This window comes from Terrapene carolina, unplaced genomic scaffold (assembly GCF_002925995.2).
Source record: "Terrapene carolina triunguis isolate 2854851 unplaced genomic scaffold, T_m_triunguis-2.0 Scaffold58, whole genome shotgun sequence".
In the NCBI taxonomy this organism is placed as follows: Eukaryota; Metazoa; Chordata; order Testudines; family Emydidae; genus Terrapene; species Terrapene triunguis.
In genome coordinates, this window is record NW_020664409.1 from 75443666 (window position 1) to 75457263 (window position 13598).

Sequence of the window (13598 nt, forward strand, 5' to 3'; positions counted from 1 at the left end):
CTGATGTCATAATCTTAAATCGGATATGTGGTCATGTAGTGGTTACTACCTGGTGAAATGTTCTTAGATTAAGACTGTTTGCATGCTGAATATCTGAAAATCCAGGATTTCTGGAACAGAAAAGTTAAGATGGTAGCTTCAGAACTGGGATGTTGGCAATTTGATCTGTGAATGTTGGATTATAAGGGTTGAAAAATACTAAAATTGTTCATCAAAGGCAATCATCCTACATCTTATTCTACCTGAAGTGTTGTGGCTCATATGGTTTGAGTGGTTGTAAAAACAAAATACTATTATTCTCGCATCCAGAAAAAGGACATACTTTTCAAGCATGCCATTTAAACTCTTACATGTAAAGTTCAGTTACCTACCCTTGTTCTCACCTTTACCTATTGGTTTCAGTCTATCTTATTGCTAACTCTTACAAAATTAAACTTGGTTCCTAGTTAAATTTTAGTTGGGTTATTCTTTTACCATTGTATTACTCATGTAATGCCATTTTTATTTATGGGGATATTTTAGGAGCTTGGGAAACTAAAATCAGTAACCGTGAGAAAAGGCAGCAGCGTAAGCGTGACAAGGTACTGACTGATGCTGGTCCAATAGAACCAAATCTCCCTGGGATGGAAAATGCAGTTACAGTAGCCACTGAACAACTAATACCTACACCATCTTTTCCAGTTGGTCCCAGAAAAAATAAAGGTATGATGTTGTAGAAAGAAAGAATACTTGAAATATAAGCAGTGTTCACTTAAAAATGCATTATAATAGGAGGGGGATATATCCATGTAAAAAATATTGGAATTGGAAGTTGTAATACTTTGTGTGGAATTAAGGATGGAGGAAAAGCTAAAAGAACAGCATTTAACAGAAGATACCTGTCCCACTAAGATTCCAATTATTGGCTCCATGTTTTCAGCTGGAGCAGGTGAGAACTGTAAAGCCTTGTGTCTCTTGGAACCTATAGAAGCATCCCTCAATCAGGTACCTAGTCTGGCCCCTTCCCACCACCATCCGTGTTCTTTTCTGACTGTGTTGGGGAAGATTTTCCTTGTTTCACAGATCATTCCTGATTTTTTTTTGGCAGATCCCAGTGGTGGTTTTTTTTTTTTTTTTTTTTTTTAGCAAGCCTCTTCTCACCCTTCCCTTCCCTTTTTGTGGTCAGTTTGTTTCCTATTAAACCGAAACACAAACTACTTTTTTTTCCCTTTCCACCACCATACCAGTTCTACTTTGTCTGGGCATTGTTTGCATAACTGATGGTACCACAGCTTCATCAGTTTCCCCAGCCCCACAAGAAGACCAGAAAGACACCATTTTGTTGGCCTACTAGATACCAGATTTCCTCTAGACAGTCTACCTGTTGATGCACCTGAGTGCCTAATTAAACAAAGAACAATGCATCAAGTGTTCTGACATAGCAGCAGAAAGCTTGAGCCTAGCTCCTCTCTGGTGCTTTACTACATTACATTCACCTTCTAACTTCAACTCCTTGCATCATTGATGCCTCAGATCCTGGTTTCTTCTTTGATCAGAGCTTGTTTCCGTCCTGACTGAATGGACTGTCCTTGCCCTTGAGTACTATGTCAGTTTTCCCTTTGTCACTGGGGGCATGTACGAAGTAAGGCAACCCAGCAACTTCAAGAAATGTGTTGACTGTAACTGTATTGTGATCTTTATGGACATTAATGACTACTGTAATCTATCTGAGCAGGGACCATGGCAGTGTGTAGTGCACCATCAGTTCTCAGATGTCACCTTGCACCAGGTTAATTTGAAAGGAGTTGAGCTGTATCTGCAGCACTGCCTGGGTTAGGTAAGAGGTAGAAACAGTGGTTTCCTTTTGTAATAATGTCTGGAAGAGGCTAGCGGAGGTGTTTGCAATGAAATGACCTCTTCCACCTGATCTGGGCATGCTGCTAATGAGCACTGGAAAAATAGCTGGGCTCCTTTCAAATTAACTCTTTTTTAAACTGAATTAAAAGCTGATTAGGGTTCCTTGATTTAAATTCTGAGATATCTGAACTGTATATAAATCAAATAGCCTTTAAGATTAAATGCCCATATTTTTCGTTTTAATATAGCTTCTAAAAATTTGCTGTATTTGCAAATTTTTCCTTTAGTTTAGGATGTAAATATTTTTTGCCTGTTAATGATTGTTAAAGAGCTGATCCTCTGAAATATAATTTGGCCTTTGGTAATGAATACTTACTATAGATGTACAATGGTTTGTAAAGACTTTCTCTTTAATCAGGTGATACAATTCTGAATGTTCAAGTTAGCAGCTCTAAATCTGCAAAGGGAGAGTCAACAATTCAGCAAGGTAAAAGGATTTATGACTAGTGTGCATGCTAACTTGTTAACCTGAGTAATAGTTTCCTATACAGAACTAGAACTCCACCTGGGTCAGAGTGCAGGATGCTGTGCAGTTCATGATTTAGAACTTTTTTCTCAGTTATGCAATTGCTCTTTAGTTGTGAGTGTCTGACTTGCACAGTCATTGTACAGTTATTTCTCAATAACAGTACATAGGCTATATAGACTCTTTACGCCCTAGTTACTCTAATAATACTGCCGTACTGTACCTAGAATTTCTATGCTATTTATACCTGGTATAAAAATTACTACGGAGTAAACCCCAAACATTCGTGTCTTGGAACAACATTTGGGGACTGTCCAGACTAGCCTTAACAGTGTTCACTTTCTCAAGTTAATGAGTTAACAAGTTGCCTAAAGTAAGTAAATAAATAAATAAAATATAAGCCTCAACATATTTGCTTTGAGTTAAACACACAGGTCCTGAGTCTAAGGGCTGGTCTACACTGCCGCGCTAGTTCGGCAGCTGGGGATCGAAGTTCCGAGTTCGATTTATCGCGTCTGGTCTGGACGCGATAAATCGAACCAGGAAGTGATCCCCGTCGACTGCGGTACTCCAGCTCAACGAGAGGAGTACTGCGGAGTCGACGGGGAGCCTGCCTGCCGCGTCTGAACCGCGGTAAGTTCGAAGTAAGGTATGTCGAATTCAGCTACGTTATTCACGTAGCTGAATTTGCGTACCTTACTTCGACTTGGGGGGTAAGTGTAGACCAAGCCTAAGGAATCTGATATGCAGTTTGGGCACAAATAGGTCATTTGGCACCTAAATACCACAGTAGTGGGCATGTGTAGATTTTGCACATGCAAATACCTGTTGGTACATGGAATGACTATAATTTTAGCCCAACTCTCTGAAAATTGAGCTCAAATTATAAAAACTTATGTTTTGAGTGTTGAGGCTTATAGTTAGTCTTTCTCATAAGAGAAGCTGATCCAGGAACATTTGGGAAACTGTTTAACTCTGGCCCTTGTCAAATGCAGATGGTAACTATTTAAGTCTGATGGGGGTGAAAACATTATCTACTAACTGACTACATTTACAGGAGAATGTGAAGCTAGGTGGTGGATGTAGCTGTGACCAAATATAGTCCATGTAGTTTGGCAGATCAACATTATGTTGAATTATAAGAAATGACATCCAGCAGAAAGCAGTTCTGTTGCTGTCAATCCTTCAGAGCTTTGCTTCACAAGCAAACTGCTGTTACTGTGCAGCACCGCTAGAGAAGAAGATATATGTGTGATAAGGAGATTAGTACAAGAACCTGAATAAAATATATGCATTACTGTCCACCTTCTTGGCACTGATAGCTTTCCAGCAGGACAGCCTGTTACAGTAGTGACTGTGGTCATCTTCAGGGCTAGGATATTCCAAAAAGCTGTGGATATTTTTATGCTGTACTAGACAGGGAAGAAAACAAAATTTAAGGGGCAGAACATGGAATATTTGTCTCTACGTTTTCAGATTTGATAAGACCAATACTTATGTGCCCTTTTCAATTTGGAAAGCTCCTGACTATTCATATGGGATTTTTTCACTAGGGTTACTTCCTGAATAAAATGGAAACCTTCCTCTATCCCATCCTAGCTCTGAATTGCCAGAAGGGGCTTCTCACAGCTGTCTCAATTGCTGCTTCTCTGGTGGAAGGGGCAAAGGAGATGACATGTTGTCTTTTTGTCAGAGAGAGAGAGCTCTTTACAGAGCTAGAGGTCCCCTTTTTAATGCTTGAGGGAGAAGTAACAGTGGGCAGGAAGTAGCAGCCCTTTAAGGGAGAGAAGAGCACAGAAGTGAGGCATAGCCTTCTGATGTTGCTTCCTATTTCTCCCAGCTATGAGAGTGAAGGGACACTAGTCATCAGAACCAGAGGACCAAGAGAAACAGAGTAGCTGCCCCTCTTCCATGCCTCATGTAGAGAAGCCGCCTTGATGTCCCATTTTGGCTCTCTTCTATTAGGAACCACTGCAGGAGCCAGGAGGGACATGACATCAGTACTCCCTCCTCTCGCATTCCTTTTTCAGTGTTCTCTTGATCCCAAACAGTGTTGCAGCATTGTTTAAAAAGTTCCTTTTTCTGCTGTCAGCAGTTCATCCAGAATATAGTTCCTTTTCAGTTGTGTACATACAGGTTAGGATGTTTCTGCTTTACTGGTTTTATTCTTATGAGCATGCAAGAGTATTCAAGTTCTCCAGAATTGGGCCGGTTCATAGATTTGCAACTAACCTTGCTAGAATCTAAACTCTTAATACCCAGGATTCTCATTTGTTTAGCATACTTTGTTGTAAAGTGCCATGTTTGCTTATGGCAATATGTAAATATCACAACACACTGCCATATTGGGATCAGAGTTCTACACCTGGGCCTGTAAGGAGCACTATGCACTGCTGTCTCTTGTCCCCCAAAAGCTGACTGAAAGAATGGTATTGACTGACTTTGGAGAGAGCAGTTTTTAGCCACCCCCACTAGGAAGAAAGTGAAGCAAAAGAAGGATATGGAGCAAAAAAGGATATACTGGAGGCCCTCTAGGCATGAAGAGGGGGAGGGAAAGAAGGGCAAAAAAATAGAATCCTGTTCTCTAATATTGCAGGAGGAAGGCAGAGTGTTAAAACATTTCAGTATCTTCACAGGAATGGAGGCTACAGGCAGAGGTGAGGGACACAGATGATAGAAGTGTTAACATTTGAAACATGAGGGGTACTGTAGATCTGACTTTAGACATTTCAGCCTTAACAAGTTCACCTATTTTAGAGGTTAAGAATTATTGTAACAATTCATAGTTTGTGTTAAAACTGTCTTGCAACTACATATTATTCTGGTATCTAATATTTAGTTGCTGCTGACCAAAATTCAATAATGAACTTGATTTCTTTATAATCAAGTAATATTTTAACTCTTCATCCAGTAACTTTTTTTAACGTGTTTTTATTTTTTAAGTTTCTTCAGGGTTGAATGAAAATCCTACTGTAAATGGAGGAAATTGGAATGAGAAGTCTGTAAAAATCTCCTCAGAGATCAGTGCAGGTGAGGAGAAATGGACATCTGTTCCATCAACTACAGCAGGGAAGAGGAAAACGGAGACATCTGCTTGGGGTCAGGACACTGGAGATGCTAGTGGAAATGGAAAAGATTGGAGTGTATCCCTTGTGAGCAGGTCCTGGGGAGAGCGTACTTTGTTCCCTAGCATTGGTAAGTATTGCTTTATGCAAGCATTCTTGCACCTTTTAGTAAAGGTAAAACAATGTTGGGATTCTTAAAAACATAATTGTCATTTTGTAATCTTGTTGCTGTTTAGTATAAAATTATTTCCTTGGTTAATATTGATAAATTGATTGAGTCCTGGTGTTTAGGAAAACAATCCAGTTCGGCTGCTTTGAACTGCTATATTTTATATTTGTAACACATTAAATTTGCCAGGTTAATTATGGGGAAATGTTTTTTCCCTACAGTCATGTAGAAAACTGCTTGCCCTCCCCCAAAGCACTATTAAAAATCTGTAGTGTAAAAATTTAGAAATGGTTGGTTGAGAGCCTTGTGGATATATTTTTTGTTTTTAGTAATTCATATTTTTTTTAAGTGGTGGCTAATGAATTTCGAATCCAAGGCATTTTCAACTTGATCACAAAGAAATTCCAATTTTATTTATGTAAACATTTGTTTACTAATGTTTGTTAAACATTTGTCTTTACTGGGATTTTTTGAGGCTTATATTTGAGGTAAATATTGAAGACCTTTTTTGTAAAAAATAAACATCTGTAGGCAGTTCAGCACCAATGAGCAACTCTATGGCAAAAGCATTTTTTATTTTTTAGAAAAGTCTGAATTTGGAAGGCACGGGGGAGCAAGCCTCTCAAAATTGGCTGGATATTGCAAGCTGACGGAGTGAGGTGCAAGTTTAGGGTCTCAGCATTGACTGTGAGATAATGCTTCAATACAGAAACACCCCATGCCTCTAATTGTCACCTACCACCCTACACTGGAACCTATATAGGATATAGTTAAACAGTTACAACCCATGCTCGATGAGGACCACATCCTGAAAGAGCAGGGGTGGGCAAACATTTTGACCCGAGGGCCACGTCGGTGTTGCGGAACTGTATGGCGGGCCGGGTAGGGAAGGCTGTGCCTCCCTAAACAGTCTGGCCCCTGCCCCCTATCTGCCCCTCCCACTTCCTGCCCCCTGACTGCCCCCCTCAGAGCCCCCAACTCATCCAACCCCCCTGCTCCCTGTCCCCTGACTGTCCTGACCCCTATCCACACCCCCGCCTCCTGACAGCTCCCGCCTCCCCCCTCCCCCCCGGAATCCCATGCCTTTCCAACCGCCACTGCCCCCCGGAACCCCCTACCCTTATCCAACCCCGCTCCCTGCCCCCTTAGCATGCCGCTCAGAGCGGCAGGCACTTGCAGCCGCGCAGCCCGGCCAGAGCCAGCCACGCCGCCTAGAGTGCTGGTGTTGCATCACATTGCACTGAGGCTGCGGGGGAGAGAGGACAGCGGGGGAGGGGCTGGGGGTTAGCCTTCCCAGCCGGGAGCTCAGTGACCGGGCAGGACAGTCCTGCGGGCCGGATGTGGCCCCCAGGTTGTAGTTTGCCCACCTCTGTGAAAGAGAGATCTTTCCTAAGCCCCCCTTTCTGGTGTTCAAACAACCCCTGCAGCCTTACCATAATCAGAATCCCCACAGACCAGAACCTGCCAACTCAAAGCAGCACCAGACTCTGCCATAACAGATGCAAAACCTGCAGACATACTTCAACTGCCCTGATGATTAACACCTCCCAACACAACATCTTTCAAGATCTATGGGTCTTACACATGCCTATCACATGCTGTGTACCTCATCCAGTGCATTAAATGCCCCAGTAACAACTATGTGGGTGAAACCAGACAATCACTAAGCTCTCAAATGAACTCGTACAGAAAAATAAGACGAAAAACACCTTGTTACTGTAGACCAGGGGTCGGCAACCTTTCAGAAGTCGTGTGCTGAGTCTTCATTTATTCACTCTAATTTAAGGTTTCACGTGCCAGTAATACATTTTAACGTTTAGAATGTCTCTATAAGTCTATAATATATAACTAAACAATTGTTGTATGTAAAGTAAATAAGGTTTTTAAAATGTTTAAGAAGCTTCATTTAAAATTAAATTAAAATGCAGAGCCCCCCGGACCGGTGGCCAGGACCCGGGCAGTGTGAATGCCACTGAAAATCAGCTCATGTGCCGTCTTTGGCACATGTGCCATAGGTTGCCTACCCCTGCGGTAGACTAACACTTTTCACAAAATGATCGCTCCATATCTGACCTCTCAGTCCTTGTCCTCAAAGGAAACCTGCACAACAACTTTGGCCAGGTGTATACTACAGACTTGTATTGGTATAACTGTGCCGCTTGGGGGTGGATAGGTAACAGAGTTATACTGACCCAACTGCCTGTGTAGAGAGCACTATGTCGATGGGAGAGCTTCTCCCGTCAACACAGCTGCGCTAATGCAGCATTTTAAGTGTATATCTGCCCTTCAAAAGATGAACCAGGGAGCTTAAGTTCATAACTTTTCTAGACATTAAAAACATGGTCTCAATAAAGATACTGGATAACTACAACAATCTGTAACCCCTAACCCTCCTCCCTTTTGTTCTATGATTGCAGAGGTGTTAACGGGCCATTTCACCTTGAATTTTCCCTTACAACAGAGGTTCTCAACCATTTTCTTTCTGAGGCTCCCACCAACATGCTATAAAAACTCCACAGCCCAGCTGTGCCACAACAACTCTTTTTCTGCATATAAAAGCCAGGGCCGGCATTAAGGGATAGCAGCCTGGCAATTACCCGGGGCCCCATACCACAGGGAGCACAGCGAAGCTGAGTTGCTCAGCCTTCAGCTTCAGACCCGGGTGGCGATGCTTGGGACCCTGGGCTGCAGTCCTGTGTGGCAGGGCTTTGGCTTTCTGTCCTGGGCTCTAGCAATTCTAATGCCTGCCATCCTTGGCGGACCCCCCTGAAACCTGCTTGCAGCTCCCTAAGGGACCCCGGACTCCTGGTTAAGAACCACTGCCTTAGAATGTTATCGTGCTAAACAATCTTTTCCACCTTGTATTTACCTGTGACACTGAAGCCATGTCTAAACTTAAATCAGTACACCTCTACCCCGATACAACACGAATTCGGATATAACGCAGTAAAGCAGTGCTCCGGGGGAGGCGGGGCGCTGCGCACTCCGGCAGATCAAAGCAAGTTCGATATAACGCGGTTTCACCTATAACGCAGTAAGATTTTTTGGCTCCTGAGGACAGCGTTATATCAGGGTAGAGGTGTATAACTATGTTGCTGGTGTCTCGCGGAGGTGGATTAACTACACTGATGGGAGAAGCTGAGCCACTGCAGCGTTTTAAGCATAGACCTGCCCTGAGTACCTTTCCCAGGCCTGAAGAAGAGCACTGTGTAGCTTGAAAGCTTGTCTCTTTCACCAACAGAAGCTGGTTAAGTTTAAAAAATATTGCCTCACCCACTTTTACTCTTGCTTACTGAGTACTATAAGAAGACAACTTAAAGCCACAGGTAATATTTTACTAGTATGAGACTTTGTCTTGCGGTTGGAATTTCTTCTGATTTTTTTGACCATATTCCTACAGCTTTAGACGACAACTGATTTTTAGATGCCTTCAATATGGCAAAATAAAGTGTGAAGTTATCAAGCTCTTTATTTTTTTTCAGCTGCCTGGAATGTAGATGGAAGGATCAAGGCCTCTGAACCAAATTCTGCCTCTTTCACTTCCTTAGGACTAAATCCTGCAATTTCTGGTATGTTAAGCTTTGCAAAGCTTTTTCTACAACTGTACTTAAATTAGACACCCCTTTTTTTTGTTTGTTTGTTTTTTGTTTCCTTCAATAATCGTTTTGCAGAAATGGTTATAGTTTGTGGTTCGCAAGACAGAGGCATTGTCTACACTTAAAAGGCTGCAGCAGTACGGATGCAGTTGCGCTGCTATAGTGCTTCAGTGAAGACACTATGTATGCCAATTGGAGGGCTTCTCTCATCGGCATAGGTAATCCACCTCCCCAAGAGGCAGTAACTATGTCAACAGGAGAAATCCTCCCATCAACATAGCACTGTCTACATAGGGAGTTACGTCAGTATTACTGTACTTTGTGTGGATTTTCGTCATCCCTAAGCAACATAGTTATACTGACCTAAATTGCTAGTATAGTCTAGGCCTAAGTTGTAGAAAAAGAATTTGCCGCATCTTTAATCATGGAATTGGTTTTTATGTATTATACATTTAAGTGTTATGCAATTAGAATAAATACCTCATTCTCCAAAATGTTAAATAAAAACCCAAAAGCTAGACTAAATATAAGATTGTCACCTCAGTGTCTTTTCCAGATCCTTCCTGTTCTGCTCCTCATTCATCAGAAGCAATCTGTGTTTAGGAACACTTGGGCATTGCTGCAGATGTAAATTTCAGACTTCTGATGAAGGAGCATAAACATAATTCCCTAAAGATACCATATATGTAGGATTGTAAATTCTATGTCTTAGCTCCTTAGTGTGAGACTGGAATAACTCCCTTAACTCTTAAAGTATGTTTTACCCTAGAAAGGTGCAGTAGCAGAGAGGATTGCAAGTTAGACCTCCTAATAACTCTTGTATGCTACCTCTGCCAAGTATAAATACTGCTTTCTAAACACTGCATCACCTCCTAGAAGACCACTGTCAGCAAAGGAGAAGCGGCATGTTGGAGACTGCACTTTTGTCTCATTCCAGTTCTGAGTTCCTTTGTTGCATATTTATTTGTCCATTCCTCCAGTCAACTTGGCATATTTACCTAAACTTTTTGTGAAGCAGTTGCATTGAGTGCTCGTGCAAGTTCTGTGATGCATCTCAGCTGTTTCTTTTTTCTAGTGTTTCTGCCTTTCCTGTGGCACTTTTTCCACCTCCTTTTCCACTGTTCCACTGATTATCTGACCTCCATTATCCAGCTCTTCGTATTAACTGAACGACCAGTGTGCACATTGCCCACTTCTGGACCTCTTTCTTACGTCCGTTAGACAGTGCTGCAGTCTCGCGCACTCCCATTCTCTGGATTATCTGAATTTTTGATTATCCAATCTAGCCCTGGTCTCAGTTAAATCAGATAAACCGGGTTCTGCTGTACTTTGGTGTGTCTATACCTGGATGTGTCTCTTATCTGGCACTGTTGTGTGTGCTTCGGTGCTTCATCACCGTATTCTTTACAGCCAGTATCTTGGCACTCCAACACCTGAATTAGATGCTCCAGTATCTAATTTCATAGAATTTAATGCCAGAAAGTACCTTTAGATCTAGTCTGACATCACAGGATATTAAATTTGCCACAAATACTCCTATATTGAGCCCAATGAGTTTAGTTGGACTAAACATATCAGTTCTCAGTAGACTAAACTGTTGTGTGCCACAGGCAGAGAATAGGAGAAACTGAAGTCCCGGTAGTGGTAGCAATGCCTAAAGTCCCAGCTATAGTAGGAAATTAATTACATGAAATTAGAAGGTGATCAACGTTCCATGCTGTAGAGGAAGCCATAAACCCACTCCAGGTCCCTGCCAATCTCACTTGGGGAGAAATTGCCAGATTTTGGGTCAGAAATTAATCAGTTTGACCCTGATTGTGTGAGCAAGACATATCAGTCAGGCATCTGAGGAACAAGATTCTCTGTACCACCTCAAAGTACTGATCTCCCCAATCTGGTGGCCAATCTCTGCTATAGAGAAAGGTGGGGAAAAAACCGGAGCAGAATAAACTGAGCCAGTTGTGCATCAGGAAAAAATTCCTTCCCAACCTCTGCAGACAACTGGCTGAAGTCCTGAAGCATGAGATTTGATGTAGCTGCAAAGGTTATGAACATGTTGAGAGAGAGAAGTTCAGGCAATCCTTTTATCCTAGTGGACCATGAAGGAAGGGAATGAATAAAAGGATTCATAGATTTCTCAGACCTCTCAGGGCACTGCTACCTACTGTGTCTTCTGGGTGTTGGAAAACTTTGCTAGTATTCTTTCAATGCTCCACCAGTATTGGTTTATCCTGGGAGCTTTGCCTCCTGCACAATCTAGACAGCTGACTGTAACACTTGGAGGGCAACATTTGTACTCAGCAGGGTATTGCATATAACAGCCAGCGATGATGATTGCTCTTACTCTGTCCTGCTACACTGCACTCAATGGTGAAACCTTTAAACCTTAAGAACTAGTAGAGTTAAGAGCCAGGAGTGAGAATCCTATAAGACAGCAGTTCTCAAACTTTAGTAACCTGAGGACCCCCATTATGATTTAAAAATTCAGACCCCCAAGCTGGCTTCTAATTTTCCCTGGGGGTGCTCAGCCCCAGGTCCCATCCCCACTCCACCCCGCCCCTCTTCCCCACCTCTTTCCGCCCCCTTCCCCAAGCGTGCCCCATCTCTGCTCCTCCCCCTCTCTCCCAGTGCCTGCTGCACGCCACGGAACAGCAGTTCAGCAGCGTGCAGGAGATGCTGGGAGGGTGGGAGAGGAGTTGATCAGCGGGGCCAGCGGCCCTTGACATGACTTGTGGATCCCCTGGAGTACCCTCCGCAGACCCCAGTTTGAGAACCGCTGCTATAAGATACCTTCAGAAAAGCAGAATTTACAGGCAAGTAATTTTACCATTTTCATAAGAATCTGATTGTTGTGCCCTCAATATAAAATCAACAATAAACAAGGTTCAGTGGAATGTTGTGTAGTCAGTGTTTCTCTTTCCCCATAGCCTGTGACCCCTTAATTCTGTCTTTTTGTTTCAGTATTTCTATTTTTTTTTCTTTTCTTTTACTGGGATCTCTAAGTCCCTGCTCTTCCCTCTGAATATGCTTCATTTTGGAGGCAGTCTGTGGTGTCCTTTATCACTGTGACTGAATGTTGTGTGCACTCTTCAGTGTTCCCCCTCTCTTGGCTTGAAAAAGAGAGAGTAAATTTGGTACCATAGTCCAGTATGTTTCTGCTGGACTAGCAGGCCAGCCTGCTGCTATAGAGGATCTCCAGAAGACTTTTATGTCTGTCCTTCTGAATGTAGAACTTCAAATTGCAAGAAATGTCATAGTGAATCTAATGAGTTTTGAAATCCTGATAATTGTTTTTGCTCCTTCTGACTTAAAATATGCACAGGAGGAGGGGAGAGAGCAGAATTCCTGCCCACTCAGAATTCTCTGATAAAAGTTTTCTTTTGTTTGCTGGATTCTCCCTCTTTCTTACCTTACCTTGTTACTTCCTTTTATTTTTAAATAAGAGAACTCAGCACCACAGACCCAAGTTTATAAGCTAACAAAAATTCCAAAGTTTTCATAAGTGTATTCCTTCTGCTCTCTTTCAGGATCCAGCAATGAGCCAGTTACTCAGCCTGGTACTTCTGATTTTCAGTGGGATTTAAGCCGCAGTCAGCCCCATGTTGATGATGAATGGTCTGGGTTAAGTATGTTCCTCTAAAATTCTTGTGATTTAAAATTTTCTCTGCTTTTTTCACCCACACAGTCTGAACTTTTACATTAACTGGCTTCTGGTTTTATATTCTGTCGCTTTTGCTTTAGATCTTTCATTTCTGTAATATTAAATGTCAATTTAAGGCACAAATATCAGGAAACTTACTTACAGCTGAAATTCATAGTTTTAATGATTATGTAAATATAAAATAGTCCTCAAATAGTTATTTTTTTAAGCTAAAACACTTGGTTAAGGAAATTTACCTGTTTCAGATATGGGAAAAAACTGCATCCAGTTTCTTCTGGTTTTTGCTAGAAATAGTCTTAATAAGTAGTTGAATCCCAGAGTGAACTGTACTGGCTTAATATTACGGAGATACTGCTATGGGATCCAATAGAGTGGGTTAATACTCCAGCACGTGAGTACATAACAAGCCTCTGAGCTCAGTTTATGTATTGGTCATAGCACACTGTATGCTTTACTGAGTATTGGAAGACATTTGAATTCAGCCTGTTTTCTGTGAACCATCTAATAATATCAGAGGGGTAGCCGTGTTAGTCTGGATCTGTAAAAGCAGCAAAGAGTCCTATGGCACCTTATAGACTAACAGATGTATTGGAGCATGAGTGGTGAATATCCACTTCGTCGGATGCATGTAGTGGACAGTGGGTATTCATCCACGAAAGCTCATCCTCCAATACGTCTGTTAGTCTATAACAGGGGTCGGCAACGTTCGGCACGCGGCTCGCCAGAGTAAGCACCCTGGCGGGCC

General features: G+C 42.2%; 1 protein-coding gene across 2 annotated transcripts in view; it reads left to right on the forward strand.

The window, feature by feature from the left end:
* Window positions 1-13598, forward strand: part of MTDH (metadherin) — a 51826-nt gene that overhangs the window by 17873 nt on the left and 20355 nt on the right. The window contains exons 4-8 of one of the 2 annotated variants that reach the window (XM_024204826.3): window positions 523-702; window positions 2255-2323; window positions 5306-5557; window positions 9079-9165; window positions 12720-12818. In XM_024204826.3, the coding sequence (XP_024060594.2) occupies window positions 523-702; window positions 2255-2323; window positions 5306-5557; window positions 9079-9165; window positions 12720-12818 (687 nt within the window). The remainder of the gene's footprint in view (window positions 1-522; window positions 703-2254; window positions 2324-5305; window positions 5558-9078; window positions 9166-12719; window positions 12819-13598) is intronic. The other variant, XM_029913606.1, reaches the window with a different exon arrangement.